At 43.2% G+C, this 19,628-nt stretch overlaps 1 protein-coding gene across 2 annotated transcripts; it reads right to left on the bottom strand.

Moving 5' to 3' along the window:
• Window positions 1–288: 288 nt before the first annotated feature.
• Window positions 289–19,148, bottom strand: Chrnb3 (cholinergic receptor nicotinic beta 3 subunit). Of its 2 annotated transcripts, XM_075984527.1 has the most exons (6): window positions 19,100–19,148; window positions 10,066–10,238; window positions 8,229–8,273; window positions 3,917–4,026; window positions 2,779–3,661; window positions 289–586 (listed from the first exon to the last, which is right to left on the bottom strand). In XM_075984527.1, the coding sequence occupies exons 1-6, from the start codon at window positions 19,146–19,148 to the stop codon at window positions 452–454; spliced, it is 1,395 nt and encodes a 464-aa protein (XP_075840642.1). In that variant the 3' UTR covers window positions 289–451. The 2 variants fall into 2 exon arrangements, with proteins under 2 accessions (XP_075840642.1, XP_075840643.1); XM_075984528.1 differs by lacking the exon at window positions 8,229–8,273.
• Between the last annotated feature and the right edge of the window lie 480 nt (window positions 19,149–19,628).

Here is a 19,628-nt window from a genome sequence, read left to right as displayed (position 1 = left end):
TAGAGAAGAACCACATGGCACCAGTATGCAGCTGAGGCCATCCATCAAGGGAATGGGCAGATACCAGGGGTACCAGGATGGGAAAAATGCAGGCATTTATGGGTGAACAGATGAAAGAGTTCGAGAGATCAACAGATGCAGAAATTCAGGGGATAGAGAGATGCAAGCGTGCAAGGATGAATAGCTATAGGAGTTTGGTGCCTCCTGCGCAAGAACAGAACTTGGCGTCCTCTTTGAATTGTCCAAATCCATCTCTAAGGGCAGCAACCCATCACATTAAATCAAACCCACATTTTCTCAGGATTCTCCAAACACAGAAAGCCCAGACAACGGGACGGGACGAGGGCCCTGCAGCTAGTGCAGGCGTCTGCTTTCTGTGCGCATGCCAGTAGCTGTCAAGAGGCGGGGCTTGTCTCTTGTGTGTCTTCTAGATGGATCTAGAGGGTTGTTCCTAATGGAAACGATGAAGCCACATCTTCAAGGCTGGAATGAAAATCAGAATAGAGCCCACAACGGAAACTGTCAGGAAGAGCCACAGGAAGATGCGGTCAAGAACTTGGGCCACAAATTTCCAGTCTTGCACGACCTGCGGAAGAGAAAAGGGCATCTTTCATTCAAGAGGCTGAGTGGGGCTTCTGAACTCATTAAGGGATGTGAAACGAGCAATGTTGGATTCGGGACACGTTTTAAAGTTTTCAAAATCTATATGCACATCATTAATGGCGTGGGCTTAGATTCTATCCAGTGATGTTATTCGTTGCACCTCAAGAAAATAATTTGCAAGTTGAGTTTTGAGGAACACTTACCAACAGTGAAAATGTACCCAGAGACTACAGAATTGTTTGTATACTTGGAATATTGCTGATCAAACACACATACAAAAAAAACTGATTTTTATACAATGCTTCCTGATATGCCTACGAAACCAAGCACAAAGTGCTATCTTTAGAGCAGTTTTAGGTGTCACAGGACCTTCCTTCTATCCCACGTGTGGGCGTGGCTCCTCCAGTTCCAGAAGACAGCACTGAGGAACAGAGGAAATGACAGGTAGGACAGGCATTATAAGAAAGGAGTCTATGGAGCCTTTAGTTAGGCTGGGATGCTGTAGGAGAATGGGTACCACGCTTACAGTAGCAGGTCCAAGAAGGGACAAGCCATGGGCTAGGGAAATCTGTGAGAGAAGCATAGGAGCTCACCTTTGAAGGGACACAGAGTCCAGCTTCTACACGGCCCTCAAGCTAACAACAGTTGCACAGGAAGCTTCAGAGAAAAATACACTCAGTGGAAACCACTTCCGATCTTGAAAGAGGAGGGAGGGGAGGGAAACGGATGGAGGAAGGAAAGGATATTCTGTATTCTAGGGACACACAGGACCATCTCCCCAGGAATCTCACAGCAGTACTGAGCCTCATGACAGATTGCCAGGGAAAACCAGGACACGGTACAGGGAATTGCTAACGAGCTGAGTGCTGCAATCAGCATTTTCACCTGTTGATAGGATTTGCTAAAGAGGAATAGAGCAGGAGGCCCGCTCATTGACAGGAGGGGAAGAGCTGTTTGCTTTGTTTTGTTTTGTTTTTTGCCTTTTCCTGAGTTTTCCAAGTTTAGAAACAAAACTGTAGCATAAAACATACAAACAAGATAGAGTAACATGTTAAAATGTTAACCTTAAGTAGTAGGATTATTAATGATTGTGGTCCTCTTGTCTGAGTTTTCCAAACTATCTGCACTGATCATATTTTTTTAAAATCCACTTAAATGTTTATATTAGATTTACAAAAGATACAAAGAAGTAAGACAGAAACTCCCTCCCTAATAGCTGAAGCATATAGCTGGTATTTTTCTAGCCTTTTAAAAATCAATTGTATAAAAAAATATGATAAAGAGTTAAGAGAGAAGATAAATCAGGCTGAAGCTATGAGGACAAGATAAAATACACAGCATGCTTCCAAAAACACTTCCCTAGACCTGTTTGTGAGCCGTGATCTAGTTTTCAAGAATTTCAGAGTAAATGACTGAACTCTGCGTGTAGATGGTGTAAAGATAAAGGCTATTTTCGGCCTGAGTACTGACAGGTTTCAGTCATTTCTTCCTTGTCGTGTCCTTCAAGGCAGCTTCCAGAAAAACGAAGTTCTGGCAAAGAAACATGTCACACAGGATAAGAGTGGGTCTGTGGCGGTCTGTGGCCAAAACGGCGGTGCCTCTGAGACTTAGGCATTTCTGGTTTTGAGACAGGCTTTCATTGTGTGAACACTGTTGATCTCAAACTCCTGGCATCTTCCTGGGGAGCTGGGGGTTCCCAGATAAAAATCACCTGGTACTTGTTTTTCAGTAATGTGTACACTAAGTAACCAGCTCCTTTTCCCTTGATGAAGTATCTGTTGTAACTAAACTTGTATTACTTTCCAACTTTTGATTCTTTCTCTTCACTAAACACATTTTTTTAAACACATGTTTTATAAAATCATAGCATGAAGAAGTGAAAATAACCACAGGCCAGGATAACCCATTTAAAGGTGCAATTGAAGTCTTTAAAATGGAATTGAGGAATTACGGAGAAGAGCGCTGAGGCTGCAGCTACTTGCTTTTAGTCATTACACTTTGTGAACTTTTTTTTCTAAAAATTTAATGTTAAAATTTCTAGCGTTTACTGTTCTTCTTTCATATGGTTTACAGTGGCTAGCTGATAATGCCATTGTAAACAAGAACCGTGTTCCGTTGTTAGGGACACCAGCATGGCGCCCTTGTGCCCTCCCGGTCACGCCACAGAGGACTCACCTGGATGATGAAATGTTCCTTCTTCACGTGCCTTGAAATGTATCTGATTGACTCAGCCGCGCTTTCCAGGAAAGCGACCAGAGCTCGTTCCCCATCGCTAGCAGGCAACTGTTTCTTCTTCCCTGAGACTTTGCCCCGCCCTGTTGCTCTCCTCTCCTCTCCATCAGGGAAGGAGAAGCGCTCCATGGGGTCCTTCATACAAAGCCATCTCGGGAGTTTTTGCAGAAGCAGCCTCTTCACCCAGGGGGCCATGGGATGGTACGTTGAGGAAGATCTGTGGTGAACATTAATGACGAAAACCGTGACGATGATTGACAGGGTAACAAAAATCATAATAAAGAGGAGGTACTCGCCAATGAGGGGGATGACTTTGGAAGAAGACGGGATTATCTCTTCAATTACTAAAAGAAACACCGTCAAAGAGACCAAAACCGAGGTTGATAGTGAAAGCTTTTCCCCTTCATCGGAAGGTAAGTAGAACACCAGGACCGTGAGAAAAGACAGCCCCAGGCAGGGGATGATCAAAAAGAGGGTATAAAATAACGGCAGGCGTCTCAGAACAAAAGAGTAGGTAACAAACGGATAGGAATAAAACCCTTCTCTTCTGTTACCCTTCATCCCCTTTGCATTTAGTATCTCCCACTCTCCGTTATCAAAAAAGTCTTTCCGGTCCACATTTTCATTGATCAAAATGAGGTCAACCATGCTACCATCGTAAGTCCAGGATCCAAACTTCATTGAGCAGTTCTGCCTGTCGAATGGGAAAAACGTGACATCCATGGTGCAGGAGCTTTTGTAGCTGGCGGGAGGAGTCCAACTGACGGTCCCACTGGATTTCACAATGGCCTTGGTCATGAGGGAACCCTCGAAACGTCCATCAGCACTGCCACGAAAGTAGTTATGCTTTAGTGGCCGGCCAAACACTCACTGTCTGGGGGGTTGTCCCACCAGTCGACTGCCTATGCTACGTTCCTCTCCCACCATAATGCCAATCACTATTTTACAAAGAGATTGCTTTGATACATAAAGTTAATTCTTCCACCCAAATCAGGCTTTTCTTTTTTTTCTTTTTCCAAATTAGGCTTTTCTATCTCCTGTGTTGATCTGACCAATGCAGTCACTACTCTAAGATACTTACTTTTCAAAGAGAACTATGTCAGGAAGCCAGAGCGATTCTGATGGAACCTTTATCGAATTAATTCCACCATATTCTTCAGGATTCCAGCGCAATTTTTGGTCTGTCCACTCCTGCATGAAATGATTATTGCGGCAACTTTATTCTGAAAACTCAGTACCTTAGAGCTTGAGATTTTCAAATTTCTAAAATTTACCAGCCCACCATTTTGTTACGAAAGGGATTTTCACCCAGGTTAGACCCTGGCATTCTATCTAGAATTGGGCGAGGCTTCAGGATGCTCTGTAAGCCAGCCTGGCCTCTGAACCTCCACATGCCCATGTGTGAGCCAGTCAAGGGGCTCATCACAAAGGGCATTGATTCACAACTTGTGTTTCTACCCTATTTCCTCTTAAGAAACAAACAGAAAATCACAACTGTATGGGAAGGTGCATGCCTCTAGTCCCAGTACTTGGGAAGCTAAGCTAAGAGGACCATGAGCTGAAAGCCAGCCCGATTTATACAGTAAGACCCTTTCTCTAAAGTAATATCTGATCTCATCCAATTTATTCCGGGAGGATTTGTTCAATGAGATATCAGTCCCTTGACAATGGGAACATATGATTCTGGCCTGTTGCTGTGAAATGTCCACACCCTGTGACCACTCCTGATGGCCTCGTCACTTTTAAACAGCGAGAATGCATGGAAGACTTTCCTTTGATGGCTTCTGTAAAGTGGCTTCTATAAGCTCCTAATTAGCATTTTAAATTAGGTCTCTATTATCCTGGACCTCCATATGTTTGGTTTTTTTTCTTCAAGTGTTAGAAAGGTGTGCCCAGCGTGAGGCTTCCTGGAGCCCAGTGATGCCATCTATGTCATTAAAAAATCAAGAATTGGCAGATGGGTGGCTTCATTGGATGGCAAAATATTGAAATATGAATGATGCCTAAAAAAGCGCAAATCGCTTTCGAAATATTTATGTTTATACCCATATGTTTGTGAGGCTCTCAACCTTGGTCAATGAAACTTTGCTTCTAGAAGTTAGTGGTCAATGCAGGGACCCATAACTGTTCAGACGGAGGAGTGTGATTGGGAGGGCTCAGTGGTAGATAGGACTTCTGGATCAACCACCGCAGACCCTGCCATCCCACCCATGGCGCAGGGAACATCACAGAAAAGGGGACAGAAAAGTTGTAAGAGCCAGAGGTCAGGGTGAGACAGTGTCTCCTGGCCATGACAGGGTGAGGCACTCCTGAACCCACCAGCGCTGTGGTTACCTACACAAAATGTGCACAGGATCAAGCCAGTCAGTATTCCTGTACAGAGGGGGAAGGGACCCCAAGCTACCTCTCCACCTGAGTAGTTATTGAAGGCTGATAAGGGAGAGAAAGAGTCTGCTCTCTTTAGGGGTATAATATATTCCCTACACCCATGCCTACAGACAACAGTAATCAGACTCAGAGGATTATAGAAGACAAGAGGGTTATTTAAAAAAAAAACATAAAACTGAGTGGGGGAGCTCCTGGAAGGAGTGGAAGAAGCAGAGAATGAATATAAATAAAATACAATATATACAACTCAAGTATAAAATTCTCAAAGAATAAACTTAAAATGTCATATATTTTAATTACCTTTGCCGCCTTAGACTTACTATACTAAGAGAGATGAATTCTTGATTTGATAATTTTTTTAAATATTTTTACTCAAATTATCTTTTTATATTATTTCCTGTTCCTTCCAGCAAAGCAGCTTACACGGATTTGGTTTGGGCATAAAGGACCAATGTTTGGTCATAGCTGGCATTTTCATCTCTGTCTTGTTTAAATAAATACTGATTTATTATCTCTGAAAAGCAGTTCTAGAATAGATGGAGGAGGGGTTATGGAGACCTCACCCTGGGCTGGGGAGCCATTGGCAGTTGACTGCTGCTGAAGGAAGATGGGGAATTGTCTGTCACAGTAGGGCCATGGTGCGATGCTTATGCCCTGGTGGATGGTCCTACATCCATGCACATACGGGTAACACTAACTGGATTCAATGAATTATATATATTTTTAAATAATAGGACATGAAGTTAGAAGGGAGGCATGCTGAGGAGCCTGGGCAGAGTCAAACTGGGCAGTGGCGAGCTGATATGACCAAGACATAATGCATCTACATGAAATCTTCAAAGAATAAATTAAAATATTATTTTTAAAAAGGAAAATAAACTTGAAGCTTCTGATAAATAGTGGGAGCTCTTCAAAGGTGAGATTTCTCTAGCGAAGGAGGAGGAGAAGGAGGAGGAAGAGGAGGAGATTTGGAAAGCTAGACTCTAAAATAGTTGAAATACTATGTAACTGCAGGAAAGCATGCATAGAGGACTAGCAACTAAGAACCAGACTAATTAAAGCATTTTCTCAGCATTTTCAGCTTTTTTTTGTTTTCTACCCCATTTGGAAGAACACACACAACTCCCTCCTTGTGACTACCTCGGCTCCTGCTGAGAGACTCTTGGAATCATCAGAGGGTCCCAGGCTCAGAAATGTCGACACACAGTGGCTTTTTTGTTGTTGTTTGTTTTCTTCCCTTTACTTCCCTCTCAGTTACCATTAGAGTCTGCTCCCAATAAAATCCCAGGCTGTGCATGGCTCTGCGTGCAGACCTCAAACAGTCAGTGCAGCACCAACTGCTAAGACTTTCTTTACCCTCATGTGCCACTGCCTCTTTTGGGGGATTGGGGACCAGTTACTCAAAGTCCCTTTGTAAGCTGAGCTTCACTGAAATGCAGGCAGGTAAGAGTTAACTCTAGAACGAGGGGTGGGATGGGGTGCTCTGTTTTCTGAAAGCTCAGGTTGTTGCTGTGTGATTTAAGGCTTGATTATGCTCTTTGTGTTCAGCCATGTGGACAGGTGACCTTAATCTGTTACATCTCATCAAAATATAATTTAGATTTAACTCTTTGGCAGGGTATTTGGGGCTGCTAGCAAACGTGTTCTCGGAAGTTACTAACATGAAGATCAGGAGTTGCTCGCTTTGCCCATGGATCTTCGTGAGGAGCCTCTTTCTTACAACCTAACATTCTGCTTAATGTGAGCAATCCTATTTGCAGAAGATGAGCTTGGCAGCAAAAGAATTTAATCTGTGCTTTGATTCATAGAGTTATGAAGTATTTTATCTAAAAATAAAATAATGTCTGTCTGGCCTAAATAACGTTAAAGAGAATTTGAAAATGTAAATTTATCTAAAAGATTTTCTATGGTCCTATTTTAATACACTGACACTCTTGGGAACTAGTGGAGAAGTCCTAAGAAGAATGAAGGATGGATAGATGGATGGATGGATGGATGGATGGATGGATGGATGGATGGATGGCAAGGCATTTGGACCTTTAACATGACGGTGCAGAGTCTGAGGGGTCAGGACATTGCCCTTCTCACATGGCTCCAGCAAGTCAGTTAATAAGATATTTATGGTCCCCAGAGATTTGGTTGCTCTCTGAAAGTTCAAAGAAGAAAGACAAGCGGGTCTGAAAAATAAAATCAATAGAATAAAAATAGGTCCAGCTAGAGGAATCCCTCTTCCTGGGAGAGCTGGAGCTTGTAAGGTCATGGTTGAGAGAAGACGTTATTGGCTAGTGTGGGAGGGAAAGGAGGAAAGAGGGGGGACTGAGTGTTTTAGTCTTCATTTTGAGTAAGGTATTCTGGGATGGTTGAGACAAGTTTCTGTTGGTTTGCTTAGACGTGAGAGCATTGTGAAGCCACGGGGACTATTGGGAAGACAGTTCATGTAGTCCACAAAATCCACTCCGGTCTGGTTATCAGGCCTTCTATTTGACCTTGGCACCTGTGTTAAAGATCTGCTCTTCTTGGGAGCATTCCCGGGCTTTCCCCCATCCAGCGGCACCTTCATATAGTCACAGGCTCTTTTATAAACTTATTTATGATGTCCATTACCTAGAGTAACTTTTCCTTACATCACTACCCCCCATCCTCTCCTTGAAGGTGGGACTGTTCTCTCTCCCTCCCTTCCAGGATCTTGCACAGTGCCTGTCACTCAGCAGACTCTCAGTAAATAGTGCTGAATCACTGTCAGTCACTGCCTGCCCAGTGTCACCCCTGCCCCATACTATCCCACCCCTGACGAACAGAGCCACAGAAAGCTGCATCCCCACATACCAACAGGGCTACTCTCCTGTTTCACAGCTGAAGATAGAACAGACCCTTTCCAGGCATCCTAACATCTTCCCCTAAGGAACCCAGCACACTTTCTAGTGTTTTTCAGATGGAACCATGTCTCAGTAGAAAGCACTGGCAGACCCTGGGCTGGCTGGCAGACATAGCTTCGGTGACCTCACCTGCTTGAGCCACACATTTGTCGTCATCAGCTGGTTCTTTTCATCCTAAGAAAGGGACAAATACAAAAGGTGAACATTAAACGGCATCTTCTGGATACAGCACAGTAGCTGCAAATATTAACTGAAAGCAGTGCAAGCCCAAGATAGACCAAATCCCAGAGATAGACCAAATCCCAGAGAGAGACCAAACCCCAGAGATAGAATGAACTCCAGAGATAGAACAAACCCCAGAGATAGAGCAAATCCCGAACAAACCCCAGAGATAGACCAAACCCCAGAGATAGACCAAACCCCAGAGATAAACCAAATCCCAGCAATAAATGAAATCCCAGAGATAGAACAAACCACAGAGATAGAACAAACCCCAGAGATAGACCAAATCCCAGAAATAGAACAAACCCCAAAGATAGACCAAATCTCAGAAATAAACCAGATCCCAGAGATAGACCAAACTCCAGAAATAGAACAAACCCCGAAGATAAACCCAAGCCCAATGTGGAGATGGGCATTGGGCAGGAAATTCCACTTCTAGCTGTGGAGTTATTGGCCATTCTTAGCTTCTGGAAATGAAGAGACAGTTTTCTATAAGAGAGTAGCCCTGGTTAAACCAACCATGATGCACACATCCAAGAATATTTAGGCAGTATAAATCGGTGTTGAAGGGTTTTCATTTAAAGGTACGGGGTTGGGTGAGCAGGGAGGGACTAAATCTGGGAAGAGATGGGAGCCTTCTCAAAGCAAGGTTGGATGAACCTCTGAAAGAACCAATAAAGGATTTTAATAGTTGACAGTTAAAAAGAATGAAAGTGGAGGGTTTCAGGTTTTTGGATTTTCCTTAGGGAGAAAACCCCCAAAGATCAAAGATTCCAAACTTAAGAATAAATCAGTGATATGTCACCCTAAGGCATTCCATATATTTGCTTAAATGAAACTACAGATTAGACACTGGGTGGTGATAGTGCACACCTTTAATCCCAGTACTCCATAGGCAGAGGCAGGTGGATCTCTGTGAGTTCGAGACTAGCCTGGTCTACAGAGCAAGTTCCAAAACAGGCTCCAAACCTACAGAGAAACCCTGTCTTGAAAACAAAACAACAAAACAAAAATACATATTAGAACAAGCAGTAATTTATTATGGAGATACTTTTATCAACTGATAACTCAGAAGGCTTTTGATGGCGCAAAGAAGAAAGAAATTAGAGCTACATTTAAGACAAACTGTGGACGATTTTCCAGAAGCCATCCTGGGCTATTGGGCCAGCCTAGAGGGGGCAGAAGGCTTGAGCCACACCAGAGAAGTATTCTAGGACTCTGGGGCCCATCGTGGGGCGGGTTCCTGCATTTGGACAATTTGAGTCTACAGCTTTCTCCACAAGCATAAACATAACAGAAGTACAAGCCCAAGAGGAGAGTGAGCAGAGAGGCTAGAGAGAGGCGAGTTCAGGGAAAGTGGGAGCCACCCGGACTGGAACAGGGCTCTGTCATCACCGCCTCGTCTTCCTCTAGACGGAGCCCTAAGAGCACAGCTAATAAACAGCAACAAGCTGGGCTCTCGCCTGTTACCCTGGCCTTCATCGTCCCTTCTCCCCTGCTTCCAACCTGGTGCCAGTCCTCTTCCAGTTCCCCTGTCCACCTTCCACCCATGAGTCCTATAATGCTGGCATGGGGTGACCTGCCATCCTTCCTCAGGACATTTCACTGGCTCCTTGGGGCAGGTTTCTGCTCGCCATCGCCTATCTGTAAAATGTCAGTGTCAGGACAGGGATAGACAGATGTCTAGAATCACAACAGTTAAGGATGGGGTGTTGTTCTGAACACAGGACGGAGGATGACTCACCACATCCACAAGCTGAGATATTTTCAATCCAAAATACACTTTGATGATGTCGCTGGAATTCAACACAGGGCGAACCCATTTCTGATAACCTTGGAACAGATGTCTGAGGAGGGCGTCTTCATATTCAGCTACCGAGCTGAGTCCTTCAGTGGCTGTGAGAGTCACCCTGGAACCTGAATTAAGTGAGCAACAGAACAGCTGATCCAGCACCCTGCACCTGGAATCTTTATCTGTTTCCCATCAGCTGACTCAGCAGAGGTGGTGAAGTGAGGTGCTCTGCACCCCACTCTCCACCTGCACCCTAATTCCCTACACCACACTGACAAAACCAGAGTCTTCTCACCGCTGTGTACACACGTGGATCCCAGAAGTATCACCTATAGCCTCCATCTTACCCTCAACATGAAGTCTCATCGCAAATGCCAACTTCTTATAGAAATGTACATTGCCCATGTGCTGGTTCCTTCATGGCACCTTGAATTTATCTTTTGTCAGTTGGTTGTATACATATGTTGTCATTGTGTGTATTTTTTATATATGCTACCATTGTATGTGTATTGTATACCCAAGTTATCCTTGTATATATATATTGTTTAAATACACATACGCATATAAAATTACATTATGCATGCCTATAATTGTATACATACATGTGTCTTACATTTTTATGTGTGTTGTATATGTAGTTTATTATGTGTGTGTTGCCGTAGTAATAAGAGCGGTGGGGCTGCGTTCCCAGCACCCCGGCTGCCCGGCTAGCTCAGTCGGTAGAGCATGAGACTCTTAATCTCAGGGTCGTGGGTTCGTGCCCCACATTGGGCGCCATTTGTAGTAATAAGAGCGGCGGGGCTGCATTCCCAGCACCCCGGCCGCCTGGCTAGCTTATGCCCCGAAATAATTACACGGACACTGTATTCTTTTAATCACTGCTTGGCCCATTTCTATCTAGCCTCTTCTAGGCTAACTCTCGCATCTGGACTAGCCCATTTCTAATATTCTATGTAGCACAGCTAGGTGCACTTACTGGGAAGATTCTAGCCTACGTCCATCCTGGGTCGGAGCTTCATCGCATGTGTCTGCCCAGGAGCTTGGGAGCATGGCGTCTCTCTGAGGCGTCTGCTCCTGAGAGGAGAGCTGTCGAGTCTGAGCTCACTTCCTCTTCCTCCCAGCATTCTGTTCTGCTTACTCCACCCACCTATGTTCTAACCTATGAGGGCCAGCCAAGCAGTTTCTTTACTTTTTTAATCAATGACCTTCCTCCATCATGTTGCCTTTGTATGTGTGTTGTATATGTACAGTTTTAAATATGCTGTTGTGTGCATATTCACATGTTCTCATTATGTATCCTCAAACTTCAAGTCGACAGACAGACAGCATCTATTATATGTAACACATATAATACTCCACATTGAGAAAAGGGCCTGGCCCAAAGCAGGCACTCATTTTTTTATACTTAACTTTTTTATTGATTCTTATGATGAAGTTTCACATCATGCTCATCTTCCAGTCCCCCCATATCCTCCCCTCATTCCTGCCACACCCCTCACAAAGGAAACAAATCAAAGTAATCAAACAAGAAAACAAAAGCAAAAAAAACCCTCAAAAACAAAACAAAAAGCACAACAACAGAAAAATCTCTTTGCTTCCCCTTCTTCCCTGCCTCTCCAGCACCTCTTCATCAGTCCTGGCGACACTGGAGACTTCAGTGTGCTGTGTAGTATCCCTCTTTGTCCCTCAGCTTTACTGCAGGCACTCATTCTTCACACAGAATAAATGAAACATGGAAAGGCTTATTTCTTTCCTGAGGACCCACTGCATTCTCTGTTTTCTGGTCTTCTTCCTGATGCCGTCTTCTGTTAGGGGTCCTTCCCTCGTCATCTCCCAGGAAGAACTTTGCAAGCTCCCAAGTATGGAAGCCCCTAAAATGCCCTGACTTAAAATTGGAGCCTCAAGTTGGGGAAATGACATAGAAATGTAGTCTAGTGAATCCTTTTTTTTATATTCTAGTATGTGCTGCAAACCTAAAGCAATGTGCACCCTAGGTACTGTTTTCAGCCTCTCTGTGAATGGTCCATATCCTGCTGATCACCTAGAAGAACTGAATCTGTAGGATTTCCTTCACACAAGAAGACCTCTGATCCCACAGAGACACACACAATGACCAACCATTACAAGCAAAATGCTCCCTCCAAGTTTACTAAGTCAAATCCAGGAATTATCAGTTAGATGAAAGCCCTTTCTCTTCCACTCAAGAAAACATATGTATGAATACAAAGTGCATTAAAGTGAGCAATAGGGAGAAGTGTGGCCTTACATTTGGGCTTATTCATTTTAAAACTCACCCTTATGAAACATTAGTGCTTTGGCTGTTATTAGTAAGGAGAGAAGCATCTAAGAGCAGGGTAAGAGGGCAGCTGCTAGGGCATCCATGGGTCAAGAGACCTAAAAGCTTCCTGGAAATGTCAGGGGAGTGATTCCCTGGAGCCTCCTGATAAAAAAAAAAAAGTGTTCTCTTGGCTCCTCATTCTCTAGAGTTCAAAGAGACCCCACCCAGGTGGCTTCCCAGCATCCCCACAGCCCACCTCCATCCATTGCCTCCTTGTCACAGACTCTGGATCCCTGAGCATCTGCTGTTGTTCTGTCTCTCTAGACTCCTTTTCCTACTGCACTGAAGTAAGAATTTAATCCCAGAGGAGGAGTGGGTCCTCACTTCTCCCTCCACACAGCCACCACACTCTCCTAAGAAGGAGAGAGAGCAATAGAAGTCAAAGACCAAAACACCCACCCAACAGAGACAAGACCTAGAATTAGAGTCATCCTAAACCCAGGTACTTAAATGCTTGGTAGAGTTTTTGGGTTCACTTATGCATACTATCATATCATCTGCAAATAACAAAAGTTTTACTTCTTCCTTTCCAATTTGAATCCCCTTGAGTGATGAACAGCAATTCTGAAGTGTAAGCCTAATAAACTCTTTTCTTCCTCAACTTGCTTTTTGGTCATGGTGTTTTGTCACAGCACTAGAAACTCTAATTAAGACACTCACTCTTACCAATAGACAGATCACCCAGACAAAATTAAACAAAGAAATACTGTAGCTAAATGATGCCATAAACCAGATGGACCTAACATATCTACAGAACATTTTTCCCTTACTCAGCAGCTTTATCCATGACATTTTCTCCAAAACTGACCACAAACCCAGACACAACGGATGTATCAACAGATACAAGAAAATTGAAATAAAACCCTGCATCCTATCTGACCAACACGGATTAAAACTGGATATCAACAACAGAAACATCGGAAGTCTTAAAAATTCATGGAAACTGATCAACTCACTACTGAATTAAAAGTGGGTCAAGACAAAACTTTAAAAATAAAATAAAGACTTTATAGAACTGAATAAAAATTAATACACAACATATCCAACTTATGGAACACAGTGAAGGCAGTTCTAAGGGCAAATTCATAGCATAAGTACCTAAATTTAAAAATTGAAGAGATCTCATAGTAGTAATTTAACATCACACTAAATCTCTAGACCAAAAAGAAGAAATCACGCCCAAAAAGAGTAGATAACAAGAAATAATCAAACTCGGGATTGAAATCACTATAATAGAAACCAAAATAGCAACAACAAAAAAAATCAATGAAACAAAGAGTTCTTTAAGAAGATCAAAAGACTGATAAATTCTCAGTCAAATTAACTAAAAGGCGGAGAGGGCTGGAGAGATGGCTCAGAGGTTAAGAGCACTGACTGCTCTTCCAGAAGCCCTGAGTTCAATTCCCAGCAACCACATAATGAGATCTGGTGCCACCTTCTTGCCTGCAGGCACATAGGCAGGCAGAACATTGTATATATAATAAATGAATACATTTTTAAGAAGGCTGAGAAAGAGAGCATCTAAATTAACAAAATTGGAAATAAAAGAGGGAAATACAATAGCAGACACCAAGGAAATCCAAAGACTCGTAAAGATGTATTAAAAACCTGTACACTCCAGGCAGTGGTGGCGCATTCCTTTAATCCCAGCACTCAGGAGGCAGAGGCAGGTGGATTTTTATGAATTCAAAGTCAGCCTGGTCTACAAAGCACGTGCCAGGACAGGCTCCAAAGTGACACACAGAAACCCTCTCTCAAAATACCAAATAAATAAATAAATAAATAGAAAAAATTAAAACCTGTATTCTACCAATTGGAAAATCTAAAAGAAAGGATAATTTTCTTGATAAGTACCACCTGTAAAAGGTAAATCAAAATCAGATAAGTTATTTAAACAAACCTATAAACCCTAGTGAAACTGAGCAGTCATTCAAAGTCTCTCAAGAAGAAGGAAGGAAGGAAGGAAGGAAGGAAGGAAGGAAGGGAGGGAGGGAGGGAGGGAGGGAGGGAGGGAGAGAGGGAGGGAGGGAGGGAGGGAGGAGGGGAGGGGAAGGGAGAGGAGGGCAGAGGAGAAGAGCTTTCTAGAGGTGAAGAGTCCTGGAATGTTTTGGAAAGAGCATGCTGGTCCATGGAACAGAAGTGAATTAGGGATGGGGGCTAGGTGGGTGGAATTGGTCCTTAGGAAAGAGTCAGAGGGCAGATGGCCTAGGTAAAGACTGGTGTTTTCTATTACACTTGAGAGAAACCGTCTGAAGACTTGAGCAAGAAAGACTCAATCCTCATCTGGTTTTATTTATTTTTTCTTTTATTGAAGATAGATTTTTCTATTATAATATCCCCTGATTATCGTTTCCTCATCCTCTACTCCTCCTAGTTTCACCTCAAATCATCCGTGGAAGACCCAATCCCAAGGTGAGGATGTTTGAAGATGCAGCCTATGAAAAGGAGGAAAGGGCTATGTGAGGACCCAGAAGAAATGATCGGCCCTCCAAGAAGGGACCTCTCACCAGGAACTCTCCACCCTGATGATGTACTTCCGCCTCGAGACTGGGAGAAATGCCTGCTGCTTAAGTCACCAACTTGTAGGATGCATTGTGTTATGGCAGCTGGAGCCGACAGGGGCAAGTCTGTTTTGGCCAAAGCAAAATTCACCAAATAAAAATAAATAAACAAAACGTAAATGCTTTAGCCGCTACAGCAGGAACAGAGGATGAGCCCACACAAGTTAATCATTTGTCCTTTTAAAATAAAATATGAATGACGCTGGGCATGTTTGGTTCTTTGAAACCGCAGCCTTGTTAAATATTTGATGGTGTGTGATGAATGAATTCACAAATGGTCATGTTTCACGGCAGACAAGGCAGTGGCCCTAGCCCGCTGCCCCAGGACACAGAAAATTACATGTTATCAAGATTTCAGGGAGGGATGCGCTTAGTGCTAAGCTGGAAGAAAATAGCAGCTTGTGGTCTTCAGGCTGATAGGTCAGATGGTTCCACCTGCCTGTGGTTATCTAGGGGTGGTGGAGGGGGCGTGATTTATCTCCTCCCCTTGCTTCTACACAGAAACAGTCTCAACGGCTTGATTCTAGGCACACGAGTTACTAGCATTGCTATTTTTGATAATGTTAGTGACACCTTCAGTGCCCAGTGTGCTTTACTGTTTACTATAGTCTAGATGTTCAGCGGCTCCCAGGCCCATGTGTTGGGTAGTGTCTATTGAGATGTACTGGAATCTTTAAGAAGTAGAAAGTGGGGGAGGTCCTCATGGTATTGAAAGGTGCATTTGAGGGAATTGTGGGATTCTGAAACCCTCTTCCTTTGTGCTCTGGTTCATGATGTGAGAAGTTTTTCCCCCAACTCTACCCTCCTGCAACAATCTGCTGCCTCACCACAATCCCTAAAGAGGATCAGACCAGAAAATCTAACTACAAGGTAAAATATTTACCCTCACCAGTTGCCTGCTACATGTATTTTTCTACAGGTACAGAAAGCTAAACATCATCCTTCTGTCTGATGCAGCCTAGTGCTTAGAAGAGTGGGAAATTCTAAAACTAAGGCACAAATAATATGTGTTTGATCTCAGGAGGGCACCCCATGCTGGTGTTTTATAAATAACTCAACAGTTCCTTCCTATATAGCTGATGTCTGACCTTTGGGCTTCATCTCTTTGCCCAGGGCTTCTTTAGAGGGGGTATCACACTCTTCAATCATTCTCTTTGGAGGGAGACATGGAAGATTTTACAGGAAAGGAGTGTTCTTGCTCCAAATTTAGCCCTTATCTGTTTGCTTTGAACCATCCCATGAACACTGAATGCAACCGGCGTAAACATCATCCACCTGATGCAGCTTTCTCGATCCCTAGTCTCCCACGTCTTCTCCTGTTACCCATCTCCCCACTTAAATGCTCTGATCTTTCTTGGCAAAGTATTTTCTTTGCAGCCAGACAGGTAAATTCTCAAGTAGAGGACCAGAAGAGGAAGGAACAAATAGAGCCAGAGAACACACGTTGAGAGGCAGAGATGGGGGTTTCTACACCTGCTGCTGTGTCTGCACAGGGAACTTGGAGCTTGAAGTGCACTCTGAGAGTGGTACTCCACTTGGCTCAAAATACCAAAACTCTTGCCAAGATCCCCATCACTAAAGCAATAATTCAGCCGATCCATACTGAACACCAGTGGGTACTGGATCCATAGTTAGAGGCTTGGTATCTGGTCCGGATTCAATCTTCCTCTTAGGTTAAGCATGTGGAAGATAAGCAAGGAATAGACGACTATTATGGCTCCTTCAATGCCTACAGAATCTTGACATCCATGCAGCGGCCCCAAGGTGTGACCCACTAATAAATAAGTCTTTCGGTTTTGTTTAGGAAATATAAAAGAGAATGCTTAGTATGCCAGTCCTTGGGCACAGCCCTCAACTGATGCCCAATGCCAGCTTCAGACTAAGACTTTATCTTCTGGGCTCTTTATTCTTGACCAATTTTCCTGGACTCAGACTGCCAGGGCCCTGTTCTCTTCCCATCTCCGTACTAAATTTCCCTTTAGGAGGATTTGACAAGCTCACTCATTCCAGGAAATAAATAGCTGATAAGAAAACAAACAAATATTCCCATGGTTCTTTATGATTTTGCTAAAGATAGCATCTTTGTTGATCTTCAACTATGAAAGCAAAGAAATTATTGAAATATTTTAAGTAATTGAATAATTTCAACAATTATGATTGAGAAATACGATGCTTTTGACATCTTTTGCTGTATTTGGGCTTGGGTTTTTTTTTTCCATTACTATGCCACAGAAATGGTAGCCACTCCTGCCAACATGTGGACCTGATACTCAGGGTAAAACCAAACAGTAAATATTTAATAGATCATTCCAAGCATGGAAGCTTATTAGAATGACTTTGCTTTATTCTCTCATGTATCCACACATCCTGGAAGTATTCCCAGGGTACAGTAGATACATAATAAATATTTATTGAATGAGTAACCAGACCTCATCCTGCGGGAAGAGTGCTGGGAAGGCCAATAAGCCAGCGTCCTTTCTCTTTGGGAACACGCACAAGCCCTCAAACGTGAAAAATCAACATGAGAGATCTCACACAGTACTATGCATTTGTTCTTATTTACCAAATTTAGAAATATAAAAAAAATGAAAGCATACCCAGTGTCATCTGAAATATAAATTTGTGAAATTAAATAGTTTTACAGTGAGCTGTAAGATTAAAGAACTTAAGGAAGGGAGTGGGGGAAGGGGGAGTCTGTCCAAAAATCTAAGCAGATCCCACTGGTTCCCGAGGTTTCAGAGTGAGATTGATTTCAGGTCATTAGATTGATTATGTTTTTGATCTACAAGAAACATTTACTCACAGACTATGTGCCCACACTCTTGCAGCCTCCACACTGGGTTAAAAGCACCAGGTTCTCTTCCAATTCCAATTTTCTGAAGCAATATTTACTGTACGCAGAGGATGAAGCATAGCTGAACCTAGAGAGTTTATGCTAATTATCTTTGCTAACCGCTGAGATGGTTCCCTTGGGAAGCGCATTATAAGAACCCATTCTTTCATAGTAAAAGGAATATCCTAATAAATTAAGGCCAAAAAAGTCAGATATATGAACATTAATCGTATGCTAAGTACCCAAAAGTTGATTATCATTTTTATTATTGGAAGGCTATACTTAAAACTCTTGAGAGGACAGATCTGATGCTATTTAGAGTCTGCTTGGTGTTTCTCTACACTTAGACATTTCGCTGCTTGCCTCTGAGGGCAGGCGTGGTGGAGGGCGATTTCTGAAAGGAAGGATGATAGTGCTCTTGTGGACCTCTCAGCCTTTGACGTTTGTAAGTCTAGGGTTTAGTTCTGGATGTTCAGTTCTCAATCTGACACTTGCAGTAATCCAATAGGGCAAAAACAATATTACCGAGAAATAAGGAAAAATTATTAATGGAATACTACTCCTCAAAACCTTGCTCTTAGCTTCATGACAAAACTTTTTGTTTCTAAGTTGTATAACAGTTAAAAGACTCCAAGTTCCAGAAAACTGGCCACCATCCCCGGAGTGTTCAGAAGAGCCTCATCGCCTGCCCCCCTCCCTTTATATTTTTATTCTCACCTCCTATTAATTCCCTTTTCTCATCAGCAATCCCTCTTTCTATTAGGTCATATAGCACAGATATTCACAGGCATTTTTATTAGAGTATTGAAATATATGAAGCCCCTTAGTTTACAAAACTTCATTAAATTATTAACAAGTCTATAGGCTATGTCATACGAAATTAAATGTCTGCACAGAGACTCGGCGATTGTTAGTAGACGTGACATAGTAATGTCCACCTGGCAAATTTCCACCGAACACGTTAACAGTCCTGGGAATAGCATTGAACACACTCTGTAGAATTTTCCCTCTTTTATGTCAAGGGAGATCTCAAAGAGCAGCGTGCAGTCAATGAACAAGTCTTAAACCATCCTCAGAGCTCTGGTTTCTTTAGCAGTCTGTTTATAGAGATCTCGTGGAGTTATCTGTCTGAGCCACACTTTAAAGGTTACCCTGAAGGGCTCAGTGTCTGCTCCGAAGCAATGTTGGGTCCCACACCGTTGCTTCCCCTCCTCTGAACAACCTCCAGCTGCACTTAGTTAAAGGTAGTCTTACCTGAGAGAGTGAGACTGAGAACCAAAAGGACCAGGATGAAACCTGCCATGGTGTCTGATTAAAAGAGGTGATTTCTTCCTTTCAACCACACAGCATTTCCCCTGGAAAGGAGCAGGGTTGGAAAACAAGATACAAATGGCCCAAAGTCCAGACGGAACCTAAGGGGATCGTGACCAGCTGCCTGAGATGAAAACAGTCATCTTCCTTCGGTGTGGGTTTCTTAAAGTGCACTTCACTGATGCCCAGTGAGCTGTCGGGTCTTGTGAGGCTAAAACATCTCTGGGTCCTAACTCCTGACTTGTTATTTCACTCTCTTACAGAGGGAGATGGGATGAGAGGGAAGGATGAGGCTAGACAAGTTAAGATTATTCCTGTGGTGTTTCCTTGTGGTTGTCAATCTGTGCCATGAGAATGCCTGCCTCTCGTGGTCTCTGTCGTGGAGACCAGTGAGACATTGCTCACTAGGGCTTTTCAGTTTGGACCAGGAGCTCACAAATGAGATGATGCCCGGACCCCTCCCATATCCAAT

The sequence above is a fragment of the Microtus pennsylvanicus genome, chromosome 9 (genome assembly GCF_037038515.1).
Source record: "Microtus pennsylvanicus isolate mMicPen1 chromosome 9, mMicPen1.hap1, whole genome shotgun sequence".
Classification (NCBI taxonomy): Eukaryota; Metazoa; Chordata; class Mammalia; order Rodentia; family Cricetidae; genus Microtus; species Microtus pennsylvanicus.
Note: the sequence above shows the minus strand (reverse complement) of the source record. Positions and strands in the feature narration are given on the sequence as shown.

What these genes read in the sequence shown, in the direction of transcription:
- Chrnb3 (XM_075984527.1), bottom strand. Translation starts at nt 19,148, where the DNA reads ATGGCAGGTTTCATCCTGGTCCTTTTGGTTCTCAGTCTCACTCTCTCA. An exon ending in TATCTCAGCTTGTGGATGTG is followed by an intron (nt 8,274 to 10,065) that starts GTGAGTCATCCT and finishes TCCCTTTCTTAG; the next exon opens with GATGAAAAGAACCAGCTGAT. An exon ending in AGGAACATTTCATCATCCAG is followed by an intron (nt 587 to 2,778) that starts GTGAGTCCTCTG and finishes TCTCTTCCGCAG; the next exon opens with GTCGTGCAAGACTGGAAATT.